At 42.1% G+C, this 23,683-nt stretch overlaps 1 protein-coding gene and 1 long non-coding RNA gene across 4 annotated transcripts; both read left to right on the top strand.

Moving 5' to 3' along the window:
* Positions 1–158: 158 nt before the first annotated feature.
* Positions 159–14,851, top strand: LOC138739175 (uncharacterized). Of its 3 annotated transcripts, none has more exons than XR_011342064.1 (4): positions 159–619; positions 745–809; positions 1,165–7,774; positions 7,900–14,851. XR_011342064.1 is itself a non-coding variant. In XM_069890733.1 (3 exons), exon 3 carries the CDS (start codon positions 11,504–11,506, stop codon positions 13,064–13,066), a length of 1,563 nt encoding a protein of 520 aa, XP_069746834.1. In that variant the 5' UTR covers positions 159–619; positions 745–7,774; positions 7,900–11,503; the 3' UTR covers positions 13,067–14,851. The 3 variants fall into 3 exon arrangements, 1 of the variants encoding a protein (XP_069746834.1); XR_011342065.1 differs by having other exon boundaries at positions 745–7,774; positions 7,900–7,964; positions 8,320–14,851; XM_069890733.1 differs by having other exon boundaries at positions 745–7,774.
* Positions 14,852–15,352: 501 nt separating this feature from the next.
* Positions 15,353–23,106, top strand: LOC138739927 (uncharacterized). The gene is made up of 4 exons (XR_011342571.1): positions 15,353–15,726; positions 15,852–15,902; positions 19,852–19,935; positions 23,023–23,106. It is a non-coding gene; the product is annotated as an uncharacterized lncRNA (long non-coding RNA).
* The last annotated feature ends 577 nt before the right edge of the window (positions 23,107–23,683 follow it).

Here is a 23,683-nt window from a genome sequence, read left to right as displayed (position 1 = left end):
TGTGTCTTGGTGTGAGCTTGCAGGCGCCTCAGATTGAAGAGACTGCCATCCGTGCGGTACCAGATGTAAACAGCATCTTCATTGTTGGGGTCTTTCATGGCTTGGTTCAGCATCATGCTGAAGAAGATTGAAAAGAGGGTTGGTGCGAGAACTGTAAGGTAAAACATCATGAGATGGGAATGTGTAGGGAGTTACCCTGTACAGGGCAGTAACAAGAAGGGGAGGTGTCCTTGTACTCCTGTTAGGTAAAACATCATGAGATGGGACCGGAGAAGGAGTCACCCAGTACTAAGGAGTAACAGAATGCATCCTTGTACTTACAAGATAAGAGAGACATTGATGGATTGAGAGGCAGGAAGCTAGCAGGGAAAGGATAGCAACAGTTTTAGTCATTGGACAAGTAATGATATGATGATGTTCTAAGCATGTATCCAAGGGTATAAAAAATCACCATTTTGCTGATAACGGCAGAATGCATTCTCCGACTAACTTTGTTGGTCGCAAGTGTTACAATCCGGTAATAAAGAACAAAGAACCCTGATTTCGACTCAGCCTGGTGTTTGTCTCACTCATTCATGAACAAAGCAGACCTAACAATTTGGTGACCCCGACGTGATGGGTGAGTGAACACTGGACGACGGTTTCTGTTTTTTCTGACAATCATCTCAGCCGGCTGATAAAAAGGTCCAGAGAAGCCTGTTTTAACAAAATTCTTTTTTTTTTTAAAATCTTTATGATTGTCAGTAAGAACTGGAGATCGGACAAATTAGACGACCACAATTGAAGGTCGCATGCCAGGATTGTAACACGTAAGTGATTACAGACAAGATAAAAGTCCTTAAGGTGTTTGAATGACATTTATTAAGTGCTTCGCAAGAAACTACTAGAGTTTAAAAGTCTTTATTGTGTCGTTGCAAAGTCCAATAGAGTGAGAAGGTGGTCTATAAACAATTGAGGACCTGAGTTTTCTGCCCTAAACTGGTTATTAAGAGGAGAAATCTCCCACGTGAAGGTTGGGCTTTGAAAGAAAACAAAGGTTCAGGCTTATTGGCCTCAATTGTATCTGAGAGACTGACTTATAAATGTCCGGTAGGTATGATAATGTCTGTACACTTGAGAAGTTAAGAATTTATTTCCCCAATTTGCCGTGGTGGAATACCACAGCAGACACTAGAGACCTTGAGACAACAAAAAAAGTACTCAGGGACGCCTGCCTGGTGAACAAGAACGACGACAGAAGGCTGCGACAGCTGTGTCCGGATCAGGTAGGAGATATTAATGAAAAAGTTGACAAACTCCTAAGAGACACCCAGTTTATTCGAAATACTTTTGATAAGTTAAATGAGGGTATTCCCAACATCACCAAGGAGATAAAATTACGTAAATTCATAGATTGGTACAGGGAAACAGGACAAAAGTATAGCCCAAATATTTGGTTTTCTAGTTGTAATTTAACTTTCAGACACCTTTGGGAAAACAGAGAGTGGAAAACGAGCAATCAGAGTATACAGGACAGTCTGAAGTCAATTGGAGGACAAGACTTAGAGACTGTTCTTTTAAAAGATATTAGTCATCCAGCTTGCAAGGGGACATTTTTAAAAGCAATTTTCGTTGACATAGATCCCCTAAACGGACAAAAACCTAAATTAAAACAGGCATTAGAAAGCGGTCCCGCAGCTATGGCTGTACAGTTGCCTGCTAAGACTTTTGACCAAGTTATTAAGGAAATTAATCAGGAATTAGAGGAGCGAAATACCAGTAATGCGGCATTGGAAAAACAAAAAATGCTCCGAAAATGTGTAGACCGCTGGAGGAAGAGGGGTTGGTTACCCGGGGGCACTGAGATGTTCCTGACAGGTGAGGGGAACAAAAATTTTAAAACGTAGAGGCTTAGATAAGCTGGAAGAAACAAAACACAGAAGGGAAAGGAAAAGTGCCTGTTTCCAGTTTCCAGCCACGAAGTGTCCGGGTTTGCTCTCTCCCTCCCTCCTTTCACCCTGCCCCCTCTCTCTTCTCTCCCCCCCTCTCTCTTCTCTCCCCCTCTCTCTCTTCTCCCCCCCCTCCTCTCTCACCCACTCCCCCTCCCAATCCCAATCTGTGGTGGTGCTGCCCTGAAATCCCCAGGTTGGGCAGGGCAGAGAAATACAATTTGGTTTTAATTTTGTGCCCACAATTCCAGCTCCGCATCAAATGGGATCCTGTTTTATCCTCTCTCCCTCCCTTTTTCCCGCACCCCCACCATTGCGGGATCAGGGCAGACATTGTGGGCTGACGTGTAGCTCACTCGAGGTGGGAGGGAAGGAAGGAGTGATAGTTCCCAGTGGTGGGAGACCCAATCTGATCCAGACAAGTGATCACAGGATGAGAACCTTTTAAAACCTTTGAAACGAAAGTGTTAATCTGAAGACTTTTCTCCCAGTGGGGCCAGTGCAAGGCATTTTCTCTCTCTATCTCTTGTGCTCTGTGTATCTGCCTCTCTATCTCTTTCTCTCGCTATGCTCTCTCTCTCTCTCTCTCTCTCTCTCTCTCTCTCTCTGACACCCCAGATGGGATACTGGAGTCACGTCCCTTATATCCAGATATTGAGACACTGGGGTGTGACAAGAACCTCGGGAATAGGGACACATCAGACGAGGTACAGGCCCCTTTAATAAAAATAGAAGGGGGAGTAATAGATGTAGAGACCCCTCTGGAGTCCAAGAAAATAGAAAAGGAGTTAGAGATACAGAAATGGAACATGAAAAAGGTTCAGGATAACATTAAAAACTTAAACAGAGATATTAATGTGCTGGGGCAGATCAGTGAGGATCAAAAAGAATTAATGGTAGGTGTATTTAAGGAAGTGGAAAAGATAACTACAACACTTTCAGGAGAAATTAAAGCTGAAGGAATGGTAATAGGAGTAAAGGACGAAAAGTGTAGTACAGATGAGGAAACGAGATACGATCCACCATGGGAGGAAAGTAGAAGGAAAAGACTCGGGAGGGAGAAAAATAGACATGCCTACCTGGACATAGTTAGAACAAAAGAGAAAGATGTGAAACAACTAAACTATGGCCGAAAAGATTATCTTAGAGATGAACGTGACCAATATACCTTTGACCCTGAGACATTGGAAGCTGATAGGGACAGTGACAGTGACGAAGAAGAGTCAGAACAAGGTGGGATAAATAAATGCATGCCAAGAGTAAAGAAGGAGCAGAAATCCCCAAAATTGAGATATCAATGCCCATTACTGATCACGGGACGGGGAACTCAAAAATATGTACCCTGGTCACGAATGGACTTAGAGAGTTTAATGAAAAAACTACCTCCGTTGAGTAATGGGGCTAGTCCATGGATTTCTTGTTTTGAGCGAGAAACCTGCCAAGAACAATTAGCACTCGCAGATGTCAGAACTATCATGATAAAATTAAAGGCAGAAGGGGCCCTGAAGCAAATAGAGAAAATTGTAAGAAGCAGTAAATTGGGGGATGAAATAGAATTTAACCCACTTCGGAATAAATTTTGGGAAGCACTTAGGGAAACATTTCCTACACCCTATAGTTTGGATGCCTTGGTAACCCTTCAACTAAAGGAAGGAGAGACTGCACACGAGTATTTCACTCGAGCATGGGACTTATGGGAAACAGGGACTGGAGAAAGACCCGACCACAGCCCCTTAGGAAGGGCTCACTTTCGTAATGGGATAATAAACGGACTACCTGCTACGGTTCAAGCAAAATTAAGGGACATTGTGGGATTAGAGACAATGTCAGAGGATTTGTGGAAAAGACACCTGACACATGCAATCAAACGACATCGTCAATCAGAGCATGCTAAGTCAGAAAGTGCGTCCCAGAAGGAGGTGGACAAAACAACCGATAAATTGGTGAGAGCCATAGAACATATAGGGGTTAAATTAGCGGCCCAACAGATAGTCCCACAGGTCATGGGGCCAGTGATAAATCCGGGACCCCAAGTAAGAAATGGTTGGGAAAGACAGCTAGGTACAATGTATAGAGGGGAACATGCAGTATGCTGGTACTGCCAAAATCCTGGACACTACCAGCGGAACTGTCCGGAGGCTGGGAGAGCAAGGGGAAAAAGATTACCCTCTATTAGAGGCTATCGGGGAAGAGGAGGAAACTTAAGAGGACAAGCAAGGGGTAGGGGTGGACATATTGATGGGCCCCAGAGAATCGGGGGGTGGCAGAGTGATCAACAAGTCCAGGCACCTCAGTGTAATGACTATATTGAGGAAAGTGCTGAATTTGATTATTGAAGGTGCCCTGGAGAATCAAAAATCACGCCTCCCTGGGAGCCACCAAAAATTTGGGGGACGGTAAATGGAGAAAAAATTGAATTTATGGTTGACACAGGGGCAGCAGTTACGACAGTGATTAAAAAAACCCCAGGGAGCACATTTTCGGGCAAAACATTATCTACAATAGGATTCTCCGGGATAAGGGAAACACAGCCCTATACAGATAACATCGACATGACATTTGGACGACAAAGGGTTAAAACGCCTGTCCTGGTTGTGCCAAGTTGCCCCATTAATTTATTAGCAAGGGACATTCTTACCAAACTAGGAATAACCATACAATGTTCTGAGAAGGGCCTTCGGTTAACATACCCAGGGGATACAATAAGAAGGGGAGGACAGTTTATAGTAATGACCCCATCTAACGCTTCAGAAGACTCTGTGGAGGTTAGTATTTTCTGGAGTCGGCTACTGTATGATGAACCAGGCCCAGGGCTGATTAAACAGTTTTTTGAGTGGAGGGCCAGTATTCCTCGGTATGGGGATTACCATTATCCACTAGATCCTATGCATGTTACATTAAACTACACCATCCACCCGGACCAGGAATATGAGGAGAGGTGGGACTCTCTAAAAGAAGGGAAGACAGAAACGATACATTGTCCATTTATCTTTGTAGGTAAGGAGGGAATAGCTGCTATGGTTGTCATGACAGAAGAACAAATGGAGTGGTTCTGCTTAGGAGTAGAAAGTGTGCCTCATGTGACCTTGGGTATTGCCAAAGATCATCACGCTCGACAGCTGGGTCCGATGGTAAAGGAAGCGATAGGGTGTGAATACAGGCAGACAGAAATCCCGGGATATTCCACCTCGGAGGGAGGAAAATTTGTCAGACTGAATATTGAAGCATGGGACCAGGTAGTGAATGAGAAAGTAGAAAGAGACCGAGCCATAGAAGGAGAAAATATTGATCACAGAGACTCAGACAAATATCTTTCTAATCTGAGTCCACATATATGGACAACGGGGCCCTATGATGTGGGAGTAATAAAAGGAGAGGTATTTCTAGAATTGGCCAACCCCGGGCAGAAACCAATATGGAGAAAACAATACCGCTTGTCGCCCAGTCAGGAGGAGGGTATTAAAGGAACGATAGAAGGGTTAATGGAGTCAGGGGTTTTAAGGGCGGCACCTGACAGTATGTGGAACACGCCCATCATGCCTGTTCCCAAACCGGGTAGAAAAGACTGGAGGATGGTACACGACCTCCGGGAGATTAACTTGGCTACCAAGACTATCGGGAGACCAGTCCCAGACCCATATGTAGCACTTAGGGCTCTGAGTCCGGAGCACGAATACTATACTGTCATTGATCTGGCAAACGCATTCTTCTGCTTGAAATTAGCTGAGGAATGCCAAGACTGGTTCACTTTCACTTACCAAGCACATCGGTACACATACACTAGATTACCTCAGGGTTATAAGGACAGTCCAGGACTGTTCAATCAGGCCCTTAGCGAAATCCTAATGAAATTAAAGCTCCCGGAAGATGTTACACTGATTCAGTATGTAGACGACCTACTATTAGCAGGGAAAACGCCACATGGGTGCCTGACAGGGCAGCCAAACAGGTTACTGGTTATCATGAACATATACAGGGGATGATTTTGAGGTCCCATAACAAAAAAAATGAATCTGAAACTAAGGAGACTTGTAGCAGATTGAATGACTACACAGATGAGTTTTGTGGAGGAAGAGTGCTGTACAACTGGCTCCCCGCTAACTGGGATGGTCGGTGTGCTCTAGTAACCCTTAATGCGCCAGTGCTGATTGTCAAAATGCAGGAGGGAGACGAGGATTCCCTAGAATTGCGCCACACAGAGAGTTGGCTGTGGAGGAAAAGGAGGAGTGTTGGACTCTTGGGGCCGGGAGGAAGGAACCCTGATGGGGTATGGATTGATGCCATTGGCCAAGCCCGGAATATTCCGGACGAATTTAAATTAGCCGATGAGATTGCAGCTGGGTTTGAAAGTTTTCCTGTTTTTAGTGCAATTTTTCCCATCACTGTAAATAAGAATGTTAATAGGATCAACCTTATTCACTATAATGTCCAGCGCCTTGCAAATTTGACCAGGGACGTTGTTGAGGCAATACATCAACAACTGTCAGAAACTTCCCTTATGACACTTCAGAATAGGATAGCGATTGATATGGTCCTGGCAGAGAAAGGTGGAGTGTGTGCTATGTTTGGAGATCTATGCTGCACTTCTATCTCTAATAACACAGGGCCAGATGGATCACTCACTAAGGGGTTAACGAAACTTAGGGCATTGGCGAAAGAATTAAAAGCCCAGTCTGGAGTCTCCAATCCTGTTTTATCCTGATTACAGGGAGTGTTTGGGAGATGGAGCACATTGTTAGGACAACTTTTGCTGGGTTTGTTCATTTCTGTATCAATTTTTATCACTTGTGGCTGTTGTTGTATTCCATGCATTCGAACGCTGGTCACGAGGACCATAGAGAAAGCCTTTGCTGACCGTGATGAACTGCCTCCGAAATATCAAGCTGTGCAGGCTGTGGAGCAAGACTATCTCACATTACAGGAGACGGAGAAAGTTGCTGAGATCGATCTGGAGTCTGAAGGGGAATGTGATGGGAAGGAGGGATTGTGAATTAGATTGTTACACATATAATTTTAACCTTGCTTGTAACCTAAATATTATAACATTGATTGTAACACAAACATTATTAATCAGATTGTAGAACAAGTATTATGAATTACATTGTAGACCATATGTTAACTTGGGAATTTACTAATGTACGGGGGGTTAGCTAGTTTTTTGCTTGGGGGCAAATGGGATGAAACTTGTAAACGGGCAATGGGATCGGGGTGACGGATGGGGGGTGTACGCAAAGGAGGGTTGGGGGAGCCCTCGCCCACCAGCCGAACTGCCCTGTGAACAGAACCCGTATAGAGCTTGGCAATAATAGGCGAACTAATGTAACGCGGTGGTAGCATAGTCAGGGCGAGATTGTCCTCTAAAGAGGACAAAGGAGGGATTGTAAGGTAAAACATCATGAGATGGGAATGTGTAGGGAGTTACCCTGTACAGGGCAGTAACAAGAAGGGGAGGTGTCCTTGTACTCCTGTTAGGTAAAACATCATGAGATGGGACCGGAGAAGGAGTCACCCAGTACTAAGGAGTAACAGAATGCATCCTTGTACTTACAAGATAAGAGAGACATTGATGGATTGAGAGGCAGGAAGCTAGCAGGGAAAGGATAGCAACAGTTTTAGTCATTGGACAAGTAATGATATGATGATGTTCTAAGCATGTATCCAAGGGTATAAAAAATCACCATTTTGCTGATAACGGCAGAATGCATTCTCCGACTAACTTTGTTGGTCGCAAGTGTTACAATCCGGTAATAAAGAACAAAGAACCCTGATTTCGACTCAGCCTGGTGTTTGTCTCACTCATTCATGAACAAAGCAGACCTAACAATTTGGTGACCCCGACGTGATGGGTGAGTGAACACTGGACGACGGTTTCTGTTTTTTCTGACAATCATCTCAGCCGGCTGATAAAAAGGTCCAGAGAAGCCTGTTTTAACAAAATTCTTTTTTTTTTTAAAATCTTTATGATTGTCAGTAAGAACTGGAGATCGGACAAATTAGACGACCACAATTGAAGGTCGCATGCCAGGATTGTAACACGTAAGTGATTACAGACAAGATAAAAGTCCTTAAGGTGTTTGAATGACATTTATTAAGTGCTTCGCAAGAAACTACTAGAGTTTAAAAGTCTTTATTGTGTCGTTGCAAAGTCCAATAGAGTGAGAAGGTGGTCTATAAACAATTGAGGACCTGAGTTTTCTGCCCTAAACTGGTTATTAAGAGGAGAAATCTCCCACGTGAAGGTTGGGCTTTGAAAGAAAACAAAGGTTCAGGCTTATTGGCCTCAATTGTATCTGAGAGACTGACTTATAAATGTCCGGTAGGTATGATAATGTCTGTACACTTGAGAAGTTAAGAATTTATTTCCCCAATTTGCCGTGGTGGAATACCACAGCAGACACTAGAGACCTTGAGACAACAAAAAAAGTACTCAGGGACGCCTGCCTGGTGAACAAGAACGACGACAGAAGGCTGCGACAGCTGTGTCCGGATCAGGTAGGAGATATTAATGAAAAAGTTGACAAACTCCTAAGAGACACCCAGTTTATTCGAAATACTTTTGATAAGTTAAATGAGGGTATTCCCAACATCACCAAGGAGATAAAATTACGTAAATTCATAGATTGGTACAGGGAAACAGGACAAAAGTATAGCCCAAATATTTGGTTTTCTAGTTGTAATTTAACTTTCAGACACCTTTGGGAAAACAGAGAGTGGAAAACGAGCAATCAGAGTATACAGGACAGTCTGAAGTCAATTGGAGGACAAGACTTAGAGACTGTTCTTTTAAAAGATATTAGTCATCCAGCTTGCAAGGGGACATTTTTAAAAGCAATTTTCGTTGACATAGATCCCCTAAACGGACAAAAACCTAAATTAAAACAGGCATTAGAAAGCGGTCCCGCAGCTATGGCTGTACAGTTGCCTGCTAAGACTTTTGACCAAGTTATTAAGGAAATTAATCAGGAATTAGAGGAGCGAAATACCAGTAATGCGGCATTGGAAAAACAAAAAATGCTCCGAAAATGTGTAGACCGCTGGAGGAAGAGGGGTTGGTTACCCGGGGGCACTGAGATGTTCCTGACAGGTGAGGGGAACAAAAATTTTAAAACGTAGAGGCTTAGATAAGCTGGAAGAAACAAAACACAGAAGGGAAAGGAAAAGTGCCTGTTTCCAGTTTCCAGCCACGAAGTGTCCGGGTTTGCTCTCTCCCTCCCTCCTTTCACCCTGCCCCCTCTCTCTTCTCTCCCCCCCTCTCTCTTCTCTCCCCCTCTCTCTCTTCTCCCCCCCCTCCTCTCTCACCCACTCCCCCTCCCAATCCCAATCTGTGGTGGTGCTGCCCTGAAATCCCCAGGTTGGGCAGGGCAGAGAAATACAATTTGGTTTTAATTTTGTGCCCACAATTCCAGCTCCGCATCAAATGGGATCCTGTTTTATCCTCTCTCCCTCCCTTTTTCCCGCACCCCCACCATTGCGGGATCAGGGCAGACATTGTGGGCTGACGTGTAGCTCACTCGAGGTGGGAGGGAAGGAAGGAGTGATAGTTCCCAGTGGTGGGAGACCCAATCTGATCCAGACAAGTGATCACAGGATGAGAACCTTTTAAAACCTTTGAAACGAAAGTGTTAATCTGAAGACTTTTCTCCCAGTGGGGCCAGTGCAAGGCATTTTCTCTCTCTATCTCTTGTGCTCTGTGTATCTGCCTCTCTATCTCTTTCTCTCGCTATGCTCTCTCTCTCTCTCTCTCTCTCTCTCTCTCTCTCTCTGACACCCCAGATGGGATACTGGAGTCACGTCCCTTATATCCAGATATTGAGACACTGGGGTGTGACAAGAACCTCGGGAATAGGGACACATCAGACGAGGTACAGGCCCCTTTAATAAAAATAGAAGGGGGAGTAATAGATGTAGAGACCCCTCTGGAGTCCAAGAAAATAGAAAAGGAGTTAGAGATACAGAAATGGAACATGAAAAAGGTTCAGGATAACATTAAAAACTTAAACAGAGATATTAATGTGCTGGGGCAGATCAGTGAGGATCAAAAAGAATTAATGGTAGGTGTATTTAAGGAAGTGGAAAAGATAACTACAACACTTTCAGGAGAAATTAAAGCTGAAGGAATGGTAATAGGAGTAAAGGACGAAAAGTGTAGTACAGATGAGGAAACGAGATACGATCCACCATGGGAGGAAAGTAGAAGGAAAAGACTCGGGAGGGAGAAAAATAGACATGCCTACCTGGACATAGTTAGAACAAAAGAGAAAGATGTGAAACAACTAAACTATGGCCGAAAAGATTATCTTAGAGATGAACGTGACCAATATACCTTTGACCCTGAGACATTGGAAGCTGATAGGGACAGTGACAGTGACGAAGAAGAGTCAGAACAAGGTGGGATAAATAAATGCATGCCAAGAGTAAAGAAGGAGCAGAAATCCCCAAAATTGAGATATCAATGCCCATTACTGATCACGGGACGGGGAACTCAAAAATATGTACCCTGGTCACGAATGGACTTAGAGAGTTTAATGAAAAAACTACCTCCGTTGAGTAATGGGGCTAGTCCATGGATTTCTTGTTTTGAGCGAGAAACCTGCCAAGAACAATTAGCACTCGCAGATGTCAGAACTATCATGATAAAATTAAAGGCAGAAGGGGCCCTGAAGCAAATAGAGAAAATTGTAAGAAGCAGTAAATTGGGGGATGAAATAGAATTTAACCCACTTCGGAATAAATTTTGGGAAGCACTTAGGGAAACATTTCCTACACCCTATAGTTTGGATGCCTTGGTAACCCTTCAACTAAAGGAAGGAGAGACTGCACACGAGTATTTCACTCGAGCATGGGACTTATGGGAAACAGGGACTGGAGAAAGACCCGACCACAGCCCCTTAGGAAGGGCTCACTTTCGTAATGGGATAATAAACGGACTACCTGCTACGGTTCAAGCAAAATTAAGGGACATTGTGGGATTAGAGACAATGTCAGAGGATTTGTGGAAAAGACACCTGACACATGCAATCAAACGACATCGTCAATCAGAGCATGCTAAGTCAGAAAGTGCGTCCCAGAAGGAGGTGGACAAAACAACCGATAAATTGGTGAGAGCCATAGAACATATAGGGGTTAAATTAGCGGCCCAACAGATAGTCCCACAGGTCATGGGGCCAGTGATAAATCCGGGACCCCAAGTAAGAAATGGTTGGGAAAGACAGCTAGGTACAATGTATAGAGGGGAACATGCAGTATGCTGGTACTGCCAAAATCCTGGACACTACCAGCGGAACTGTCCGGAGGCTGGGAGAGCAAGGGGAAAAAGATTACCCTCTATTAGAGGCTATCGGGGAAGAGGAGGAAACTTAAGAGGACAAGCAAGGGGTAGGGGTGGACATATTGATGGGCCCCAGAGAATCGGGGGGTGGCAGAGTGATCAACAAGTCCAGGCACCTCAGTGTAATGACTATATTGAGGAAAGTGCTGAATTTGATTATTGAAGGTGCCCTGGAGAATCAAAAATCACGCCTCCCTGGGAGCCACCAAAAATTTGGGGGACGGTAAATGGAGAAAAAATTGAATTTATGGTTGACACAGGGGCAGCAGTTACGACAGTGATTAAAAAAACCCCAGGGAGCACATTTTCGGGCAAAACATTATCTACAATAGGATTCTCCGGGATAAGGGAAACACAGCCCTATACAGATAACATCGACATGACATTTGGACGACAAAGGGTTAAAACGCCTGTCCTGGTTGTGCCAAGTTGCCCCATTAATTTATTAGCAAGGGACATTCTTACCAAACTAGGAATAACCATACAATGTTCTGAGAAGGGCCTTCGGTTAACATACCCAGGGGATACAATAAGAAGGGGAGGACAGTTTATAGTAATGACCCCATCTAACGCTTCAGAAGACTCTGTGGAGGTTAGTATTTTCTGGAGTCGGCTACTGTATGATGAACCAGGCCCAGGGCTGATTAAACAGTTTTTTGAGTGGAGGGCCAGTATTCCTCGGTATGGGGATTACCATTATCCACTAGATCCTATGCATGTTACATTAAACTACACCATCCACCCGGACCAGGAATATGAGGAGAGGTGGGACTCTCTAAAAGAAGGGAAGACAGAAACGATACATTGTCCATTTATCTTTGTAGGTAAGGAGGGAATAGCTGCTATGGTTGTCATGACAGAAGAACAAATGGAGTGGTTCTGCTTAGGAGTAGAAAGTGTGCCTCATGTGACCTTGGGTATTGCCAAAGATCATCACGCTCGACAGCTGGGTCCGATGGTAAAGGAAGCGATAGGGTGTGAATACAGGCAGACAGAAATCCCGGGATATTCCACCTCGGAGGGAGGAAAATTTGTCAGACTGAATATTGAAGCATGGGACCAGGTAGTGAATGAGAAAGTAGAAAGAGACCGAGCCATAGAAGGAGAAAATATTGATCACAGAGACTCAGACAAATATCTTTCTAATCTGAGTCCACATATATGGACAACGGGGCCCTATGATGTGGGAGTAATAAAAGGAGAGGTATTTCTAGAATTGGCCAACCCCGGGCAGAAACCAATATGGAGAAAACAATACCGCTTGTCGCCCAGTCAGGAGGAGGGTATTAAAGGAACGATAGAAGGGTTAATGGAGTCAGGGGTTTTAAGGGCGGCACCTGACAGTATGTGGAACACGCCCATCATGCCTGTTCCCAAACCGGGTAGAAAAGACTGGAGGATGGTACACGACCTCCGGGAGATTAACTTGGCTACCAAGACTATCGGGAGACCAGTCCCAGACCCATATGTAGCACTTAGGGCTCTGAGTCCGGAGCACGAATACTATACTGTCATTGATCTGGCAAACGCATTCTTCTGCTTGAAATTAGCTGAGGAATGCCAAGACTGGTTCACTTTCACTTACCAAGCACATCGGTACACATACACTAGATTACCTCAGGGTTATAAGGACAGTCCAGGACTGTTCAATCAGGCCCTTAGCGAAATCCTAATGAAATTAAAGCTCCCGGAAGATGTTACACTGATTCAGTATGTAGACGACCTACTATTAGCAGGGAAAACGCCACATGGGTGCCTGACAGGGCAGCCAAACAGGTTACTGGTTATCATGAACATATACAGGGGATGATTTTGAGGTCCCATAACAAAAAAAATGAATCTGAAACTAAGGAGACTTGTAGCAGATTGAATGACTACACAGATGAGTTTTGTGGAGGAAGAGTGCTGTACAACTGGCTCCCCGCTAACTGGGATGGTCGGTGTGCTCTAGTAACCCTTAATGCGCCAGTGCTGATTGTCAAAATGCAGGAGGGAGACGAGGATTCCCTAGAATTGCGCCACACAGAGAGTTGGCTGTGGAGGAAAAGGAGGAGTGTTGGACTCTTGGGGCCGGGAGGAAGGAACCCTGATGGGGTATGGATTGATGCCATTGGCCAAGCCCGGAATATTCCGGACGAATTTAAATTAGCCGATGAGATTGCAGCTGGGTTTGAAAGTTTTCCTGTTTTTAGTGCAATTTTTCCCATCACTGTAAATAAGAATGTTAATAGGATCAACCTTATTCACTATAATGTCCAGCGCCTTGCAAATTTGACCAGGGACGTTGTTGAGGCAATACATCAACAACTGTCAGAAACTTCCCTTATGACACTTCAGAATAGGATAGCGATTGATATGGTCCTGGCAGAGAAAGGTGGAGTGTGTGCTATGTTTGGAGATCTATGCTGCACTTCTATCTCTAATAACACAGGGCCAGATGGATCACTCACTAAGGGGTTAACGAAACTTAGGGCATTGGCGAAAGAATTAAAAGCCCAGTCTGGAGTCTCCAATCCTGTTTTATCCTGATTACAGGGAGTGTTTGGGAGATGGAGCACATTGTTAGGACAACTTTTGCTGGGTTTGTTCATTTCTGTATCAATTTTTATCACTTGTGGCTGTTGTTGTATTCCATGCATTCGAACGCTGGTCACGAGGACCATAGAGAAAGCCTTTGCTGACCGTGATGAACTGCCTCCGAAATATCAAGCTGTGCAGGCTGTGGAGCAAGACTATCTCACATTACAGGAGACGGAGAAAGTTGCTGAGATCGATCTGGAGTCTGAAGGGGAATGTGATGGGAAGGAGGGATTGTGAATTAGATTGTTACACATATAATTTTAACCTTGCTTGTAACCTAAATATTATAACATTGATTGTAACACAAACATTATTAATCAGATTGTAGAACAAGTATTATGAATTACATTGTAGACCATATGTTAACTTGGGAATTTACTAATGTACGGGGGGTTAGCTAGTTTTTTGCTTGGGGGCAAATGGGATGAAACTTGTAAACGGGCAATGGGATCGGGGTGACGGATGGGGGGTGTACGCAAAGGAGGGTTGGGGGAGCCCTCGCCCACCAGCCGAACTGCCCTGTGAACAGAACCCGTATAGAGCTTGGCAATAATAGGCGAACTAATGTAACGCGGTGGTAGCATAGTCAGGGCGAGATTGTCCTCTAAAGAGGACAAAGGAGGGATTGTAAGGTAAAACATCATGAGATGGGAATGTGTAGGGAGTTACCCTGTACAGGGCAGTAACAAGAAGGGGAGGTGTCCTTGTACTCCTGTTAGGTAAAACATCATGAGATGGGACCGGAGAAGGAGTCACCCAGTACTAAGGAGTAACAGAATGCATCCTTGTACTTACAAGATAAGAGAGACATTGATGGATTGAGAGGCAGGAAGCTAGCAGGGAAAGGATAGCAACAGTTTTAGTCATTGGACAAGTAATGATATGATGATGTTCTAAGCATGTATCCAAGGGTATAAAAAATCACCATTTTGCTGATAACGGCAGAATGCATTCTCCGACTAACTTTGTTGGTCGCAAGTGTTACAATCCGGTAATAAAGAACAAAGAACCCTGATTTCGACTCAGCCTGGTGTTTGTCTCACTCATTCATGAACAAAGCAGACCTAACAGAACACAGCCTTGCTTCACGCCATTGTTAATGGAGAAGGGTTCAGAGAGCTCATTGCTGTATCTGACCCGACCTTGTTGGTTTTCGTGCAGTTGGATAATCATGTTGAAGAACTTTGGGGGACATCCGATGCGCTCTAGTATTTGCCAAAGCCCTTTCCTGCTCACGGTGTCGAAGGCTTTGGTGAGGTCAACAAAGGTGACGTAGAGTCCTTTGTTTTGTTCTCTGCACTTTTCTTGGAGCTGTCTGAGGGCAAAGACCATGTCAGTAGTTCCTCTGTTTGCACGAAAGCCGCACTGTGATTCTGGGAGAATATTCTCGGCGACACTAGGTATTATTCTATTTAGTAGAATCCTAGCGAAGATTTTGCCTGCAATGGAGAGCAACGTGATTCCCCTGTAGTTTGAGCAGTCTGATTTCTCGCCTTTGTTTTTGTACAGGGTGATGATGGTGGCATCACGAAGGTCCTGAGGCAGTTTTCCTTGGTCCCAACAAAGCTTGAAAAACTCATGCAGTTTGGCACGCGGATATTGGCGACTTCAGGGGTTTCTACGAGGCTCTAAAGGCTGTGTACGGCCCATCACCCCACGCCCAAAGCCCGCTGCGCAGCTCAGACGGCAAAGTCCTCCTCAGCGACAAGATCTCCATCCTCAACCGATGGTCAGAACACTTCCAATCTCTTTTCAGTGCCAACCGCTCAGTCCAAGATTCCGCCTTGCTCCAGCTCCCTCAACAGCCCCTAAGGCTAGAGCTGGATGAGGTCCTCACCCAGGAGGAGACATATAAGGCAATCGAACAACTGAAAAATGGCAAAGCAGCAGGTATGGATGGAATCCCCCCAGAGGTCTGGAAGGCTGGCGGCAAAACTCTGCATGCCTAACTCCATAATTTCTATTACCATTTCAATATACACCATTTATTAAATATTATATTCTCTCCTTCTAAGGCGATCTCAGAAGGCGTGATATATCTGGATGTGAAGAAGGCTTTTGACCAGGTAAAACAGAATTATTTATTTAAGACTTTAGAAAAAAATAATTTTGGTGTTGAATTTATTCAATGGATTAAATCCATCACCCTCTGCTTGTATTCTTACTAATTTTCAGAATTCTAAAATATTTAAACTCCAACGTTGAACCAGAAAAGGATGTCCTTTACATCCATTGCTTTTTGACCTTGCTCTAGAACCTTTAACTTTCACTTCACAATAACCTAATGATATTACTGGTATTTTAAGGAATGGCACTGGACACAAAGTTTGGCTTTATACTGATGATTTATTGCTTTTCATTTTTAATCTTGAGATCACATTTCCTTCTATGCTTTCTTTAATTTCTTATTTTAGTCAATTTTCAGGTTGAATTTACATAAAAGTGAACTTTTTCCTTTGATTAATTTGGCATGAATAAATACCAACCTTCCTTTTAAATTTGTAAGTAATCAGTTTACTTATTTGGGTGTAACAATTACTAAGAATTATAAGCACATATACCAAGAAAATTTTCTTAATTTAATAAAATATGTGAGAGGGACATTATCAAAATGGTAGTCCCTTTCTATATCATTAGTTTGTCAAATCAACTCTATTTAAATGAATATCTTACCTAAATTTATATACCTTTTTCAGGCTTTACCTGTTTTTATTCCTATGTCTTTTTTAAAATTCCTTGACTCAATATTATCTTATATATGGAAGAATAAACACTCTCGCCTAAATAAAGTCTAGCTTCAAAAACTTAAAAAGAATGGAAGCTTACCCCTATCAAACTTTAAATGCTATTATTCTGCATTCTGCATAGGAAATATTATGTTTTGGTCATATTATATTAACTGTTAAGATTGCCCAGTATGGGTTGCTTTTGAATCTAATTCTGTTACAAAAAATTTCTATTATCTCTCTTCTTAGATCCTCACTTCTCTTATCTTTAAATAAATTAATTGAATAATGGTAGTTAAACATACTTTAAAGATCTGGATACAGTTTAAAAATAATTTTTTAACTGATTTTTTTTTCTTTCTCATGTTATTTTTATTAACTATTTCATTATATTTTCCATGATTGATGTAGCTTTTAAAGAATGTTATATAAAAGACATTAAACATTTTAAAGATCTATTTATTGAAGAAAGTCTTGCTTCTTTTAAATAACTGTCAGCTTACCAAATACTCATTTTTTTTAGTTATTAACTGATTAGATTTTTTTTGCAATCTCAATTATATACAATTCCTAAAAATTTTGACAAAAAATTAATAGATTTAATTTTTAATTTTCAACCTTTTTATAATGGATCAATATCTAACTTTCATGACATGTTGCTGGGTACAAGAGAGGCTCCTTTAGATAAAATTATAAAAAGCCTGGGAACAGGACCTACAATTTTTAATCTCTGAAGAAACTTGGAATGTAATTTTAGATTGGTTAATGCCTCATCTTTATGTGCTCGCCACTACCTCCTACAATTTAAAGTAGTCCATATGGCCCACATGTCCAAATTTAAACTATTTCATTCTTATGCAGATATATCTCCTTGATGTGATAAATGCAATAATGGAGATGCTTCATTAATTCATACATTTTTGAGAGGTCCACGTATTGGGATATACTGGGAGGAAGTATTTCAAACTTCTTCTGTACATTTTAAAGTAAATTTTAAGTCTAATCCTCTAATTGCTTTGTTTGGTATTGTTGGGGAGAGAGAGAGAGACATAACATTAATAGTACTGATTTGCATGTATTGGCTTTTAATTATCTTATGGCTGGGGGGCAGTGTTACTTAGATGGAAAGACATTGCTCCGCCTACTTAAGCTCAATGGTTACTTGACGTTATGTCATATTTAAATTTAGAAAAGATTTGTTGATCAATATCCAATTTGAATTTAAATTTTCAAACACTGTGTGGGACCCTTTTTGAATTAAGTTCCAAATTTTTGATTTGGTATTAATACAGAGCAGTTGACTAATAAGGTAATTTATTACAGCAACAGGAACATTTTTTTTCTCTCTCTTTTCTTTGCAAACAGCTTCTGTTTTGGTATTGATTCACATTTTCCTTTTATATTAAAATATTACTTTAATATAAAAAATGTATTTAAAAGAAAAATTTAAAAACTTAATGTGCCATGCAGAACCTTCTACAGTAGGGCAGGAGCTGTTTGTTAGTTAGTTTGTGAGGCTGTGAACTCCTTCTGCCTCTTTGTAATGTTTCTTTGTGAGCCTGCTACATGGAAACGATTCCCAGTGACAGCCAGATGCTCCTTCTCCAGCATGAGCAGTTATGGGTCAGTGCCTCAATATTAGTATGAATGTTTCACATTTTCAAGGAGCCTGTGCAAGCTAATGCTTCCTCTGCTCTGTTGCATAATCTTGTGCAATGTCAGAACTTAGAATAGCATCCCTATTTGGGGAGTTTTAAATGAGGCATACAAACATCTTGGCTCATTGAATGTAGCTTTAGTGCTTGGATTATTGATCGACTGCCATCCCATGAATTTGGAGGACTTTGGAAATACCAACCCTGCTGGTATTTTAATGACAATTGCTAGCTGTAGGTAGTCAAGGTCTCACAAATGTACAGTGGTGGGTGGAGCGATACAGGAGCAGGGATGCTGCTGCCTGGTAGACCATGAAATTTGTGCCAGAAATGCCATGCTGGGAATGTGAGCCTGGTTGTTGCCTGAGATGACACCAAGCATGGCATCAGAAATGGGGTCTGGTATACTCTCAGGCTGAACTAAATTCGGGGTTATCCCCAGAGCTAAGAGGATTGGGTAGGTATGTAACTAGACCAAGGGCTGAGTCTGAGAACAAGTGTGCTCTAAGGGTGGGGTCTGGGAGCATGGGCCTGGTGTGGCAGGAGCCAGACATCAGGATGATGTACTTGGATATAGGTGTGTGAAGCCCATACTCAGGACTATATCATTACTTCATCAGATGATTTCTTTGAAATCCAAAATAGGCATTATTTTCAATTGAATTCCTGTATGGACTTTTCAAAATAGTAAATTGTGATTCAGATTCAGATTTCAGATTTATTGTCAGAGGCCATATATAACATCACTTACAACCCTGAGATTCTTATTTCTTGTGGGTGTGGCAGAATTACTATTAATTAGTAGTGCAAAAATAAACTATACACAAAGCAAAGAAAGAACTGAAAACAGATGACAAATGTAGACAAACTGACTGCAATACGGAGAGAACAAAAAGATAATCAATAAAGTGCACAAGTAAGAGTCCTTAAATGAGTCTCTGATTGAGTTTGTCATTGAGGAGTCTGAAGGTGGAGGAGTAGCAGCTGTTCCTGAACCTGGTGGTGTGAGTTTTGTGGTGCCTATACCTCCTTCCTGATTGCAGCAGTGAGATCAGAGCATGTGCTGGGTGGTGTGGGTCTTTGATGATTGCGGTTACTCTCCAACAGGAGTTTTTTTCCCATTGATGCACTCAGCAGTGGGGAGGGTTTTGCCTGTGATGTCGTAGGCTGTGCTCATTACCTTTTTGGAGGGCTTTACACACTAAAATGTTCATTCCACGTTTTCAGTGTTTTAATTATGTACGTCCTAAATATGTTTTGGAAGGTTTCTCTGTGATAGGTACACTTAAAACCTCTAATTGAAACTGAATTGCAAAACACAGGGAGATGCAGAGAAATATTTCATGATGGCAAATAGACAGATTACAAATGAAACCAGAGGGAAATAAACACAAAGCTGTGACGCGTGAATAAGAAGAAATGAACATAATTTGCAATATAAATGATCTACTGAAATTAAAATGTTTCTGCTTTTGTCGATTTTGACTGTGGGTAATTCATCCATCCATTATGGCCTATTCAACAGTCTGGGAGAGGTTAAAATAAAGCTCATTCTGTGCAATTAGTTTCAGCATGCAGTATTCCTAATTCTGTCAACTAGTCTTTGATACATCATGTGGTTTTTTTGATGACAGAAGTGATGAGATATTGGTTCATCAAGGAAAAACATGAGAAAACTTGTCCTACTTTCTCCTAAGTCGAAGACAAAGATATCACAGGTGATTGCAAGAAGAGTGCCATGTTTGCACAAATCCTATTATTTCTGTATTAATGTACTGATTCATTAACTTCATTCATCCCAAATTCATCCACAGCAATGGAATCCTGATCAATGCCTTTCTTATCTCAAAACTTAGTTGCTTAGGATTTCCTCAAGGCGAGTAATGCCAGCATTATATATTTTTTTAAATAACTGCTGGTCTGAAGAAACACAGGCTGAGTTGTGATGAGAGTTTTGTTATCATGCAGAAATAGAATGTACAAATGCACCAAAATTGTTGTTTTTGCAGCCTCATAACTAAAAAAAGCCCACCAATAATGAGAATAAATCAACAAAGGTGCCACAAGAGAAAAATGATGATAAATTCATAATAATAGATATAAAATAATGTAAATAGTCACAGTTGCAGCTGTTTAAAAAATAATGTGATGTTTCAATAGTGTCAACAGATCTTTGGTATCCTGGAACTGAGTTATAGTTGGGGGAAGTACAGAGAGGTTCAATAGCCTGATGTCAAGAACAGCAGATGCTGAAATCTTGAGCAAATACGAGGTGGAGTTCAGATGGCATTCACAGACACAAATGGACAATTTGCATTTTGGGTTGAGACACTTGATCAAGACTTGCCAAGAAATGGACAATTAACAAGTCAAGATACTTGCTTTTCTCAAAAAAGGGCCTGGACTTGAAATATTACATTTCAATTTCTCTCCATTCATGCTGTCTGAACTTCTGCGTCGCCCTTCAGCTTTCCTGTGATTGTTTGAGTTCTACAGGGAAAATTACATGCATGTATTGAGTGTCTATTCATTTTTATTGACATTTTTGTCATTATTACATCAAACTGAAGGAAAATGGCTGATGTCAGTTAAAGTAGCTGGAAATTCAGCAATATTTTAAAAGCTGCAGATCATCTGCACTCAGGTGATCACAGGACCAATGCTTAACAGTTGTCTTGCAATTGTTAATTTCTCTTACAGAGAATTTCAACATTTTTCATCAATAAAGTTATTTTATTTGCATCAAACAAAGGTAAACTGAGTTCTAAAATGGTCAGAAAGATCAGGGGCATATTCAAAATAAGCCACAGACAATGTCTGGGACATCCCCATCCTCTGTAAAAAGGCAGGAGACAAGTTGGCTGGATATGAACCTCAATGAAACATGAAAGTCTGCAGGTGCTGTGATTGCAGTAAAAACATACCAAAGTGCTGGAGGAGCTCAGCTGGTCTTTCAGCATCCATAGAAGGATATATTGGTAACATTTCAGGCCCTTCTTCAAGGAATAGGCAGAAAGAGCAAAAACAGGAAATCTCAGAACACAAACAAACCCTGGCTGAGGGAGGAATCAAGGCCATTGAAAAGTGTTAATTGATTATGATAAGGGGGAGAGGTGAGAATCGACAAAAGGAGAAAGAGAAAAGGAAGTGCAAAAGAGCTGGAGGAAGATGGTGGGGGTGGGTGGGGCGGGGAGAGAGAAATGAGGGGAGGGAGGGTTTTAAAAACCTGAGAATTTGATATTAATGCCATCCGGTTGGAAGGTTCCAGTTGGACGATGAGTAATAAATGAAGATGGATCTGAATCTCACCAACCCTAATGGAATGTAGCTCAAAATCTAAAGAAACTTGCAAGCCAGTGTACATTTCTCAAACAACTTCTATCATTTGGTGATTTCATGCATGGTTTATGACATTTCCATGGGCTTGCTTTTCTTCTTACCCTTTAATAGCATTGGTTGTCAAAAATCCATCAATGTCAGTAGACTTCTTCCCAGTCGATTATTTCCCAGTTTATTATAGACAACATTTTTTAGCCATTTTTATGGTGCAACACTGTATTAAAGCTAGCTCAATAAAAAAAAATGGAGAAAGCCTATAAGGCTGATTCAGCCCTGCCATCATACTGAGCAGCTTTGGGAGCCATCTTGGAGTTGAGGGAGGTGGGGCGAGTGGTGCAGTAGCACTGCCCATTGCCATGGCGTCAAACATACACACTGAGAAGTGAAAGTGGCCTATACCTGAAATGGTGACCGCAGAGCAGGTAAGAGCACTGGTGGAGATCTGTTCAAGCATCTGAGTGCACAGACGGGATTTTAAATATCACGCTCTTGGGTCACGGGCTGACAATGTCATGGCATCATCATCAGCCCATCCCTTTGCAGCCACTTTCATCAGCATTGCATAGAGGAGGTGGGCTGACCTTGCTCCACCTCTGAGTATACCCTCAGATGGTTTGGAGTTCACCTGCTGAATCCGCCCTCAGAGCTCTTATTAAGGTAGGTGAAGCGATGTAAAGACATTTAATATCTGCCTTTACATTTACTTTTTTTAACTATATAAAGGCCTTTTGCTTCAACACATAAGGAGTTAACATTACCAACTCTCTCCTGTTTCTGTGTAACAGAGCTGGATTATAGAGCCATCGAGTCAAAATGTTTATACAGCATGCAAACTTAGAAACCTGGGTCTTCTCTGCTTTAACCCACATCTTTTTCTGTGCATTAGAAGTTAAAAGAAGTTTTGATATTAAGGGAATCAAGGGACATAGGTTAGTGCAGGGAAGTGGTGCTAGGCAAAATATTTTTTTTAAACATTTAGATATACAGCACTGTTACAGGCCCTTCCAGCCCATGAGCCTTTTTCTCCTCAAATACACCAGTTAACTTACAAACACCATACAGTTTTGGAGTGTGAGAGGAAACTAGAGCACCGGAGGAAACCCATACCCATACCAACTCCTTACAGATCGTGCTGGATTCTAACCCAGGTCACTGGTGCTGTAGTAGTGTTAGCTGCTATGCTAACCATGATGCCCTTATCGAGTGATAGAGAAGGTACAATGGCCCAAATGCTTCTTCTATTTCTTATTTACTTCTAGGTGGATTCTCATGAAGTAACATTACTTAAACCAATCATTTTCTCTCTACCCTGGCTAAGAATGATTGCACCTCGAGGCATCATACCCTCTATCTTCAATTGTTTGAATTTAAAAAAAAACTTTTCTTCTGTTTGAAAGTCTTATGGCTGACTACCTCCCAATTTCACATTGATTTGCATCATTTCATTGTTCTCTTTGTTTGTACAGCTCCAACTGGAAGACAGTCAAGTTGAAGGTGCATTCACACTGAAGTTAAGAATGAAGAATAATTAGTAGGTTTGGTCATGGAAGATACTGAGATTGGAGTAACTTGTTTATGCCAATTACTTAATGAGCACTGATTGTGTCTTTATTGCACACCGTTTAATCACAACTCTCATTAACTTTCATGCATCAATTCTATTGCTTTATCCCAGTACTTTTCCCATTCTTGTTTTCCTTCTGATGTCCCTCAGGTTTGGAGACAAAGATATGAAAATGCTACTGAGGGGACGGAGGACATTGCCAGTGACCTCCAAAGTCATTCTAAAGAACCTTTCTTTTCTTTCTTTGGCTTAGCTTCGCAGACGAAGATTTATGGAGGGGTAATGTCCACGTCAGCTCTTTGGCTTGGCTTCGCAGATGAAGATTTATGGAGGGGTAAATGTCCACGTCAGCTCTTTGGCTTGGCTTCGCAGATGAAGATTTATGGAGGGGTAAATGTCCACGTCAGCTGCAGGCTCATTTGTGGCTGACAAGTCCGATGCGGGACAGGCAGACACGGTTGCAGCGGTTGCAGGGGAAAATTTGTTGGTTGGGGTTGAGTGTTGGGTTTTTCCTCTTCTTTGGCTTGGCTTCGCGGACGAAGATTTATGGAGGGGGTAAAAAG

Source organism: Narcine bancroftii, chromosome 7, assembly GCF_036971445.1.
Source record: "Narcine bancroftii isolate sNarBan1 chromosome 7, sNarBan1.hap1, whole genome shotgun sequence".
Lineage (NCBI taxonomy): Eukaryota > Metazoa > Chordata > Chondrichthyes > Torpediniformes > Narcinidae > Narcine > Narcine bancroftii.
Note: the sequence above shows the minus strand (reverse complement) of the source record. Positions and strands in the feature narration are given on the sequence as shown.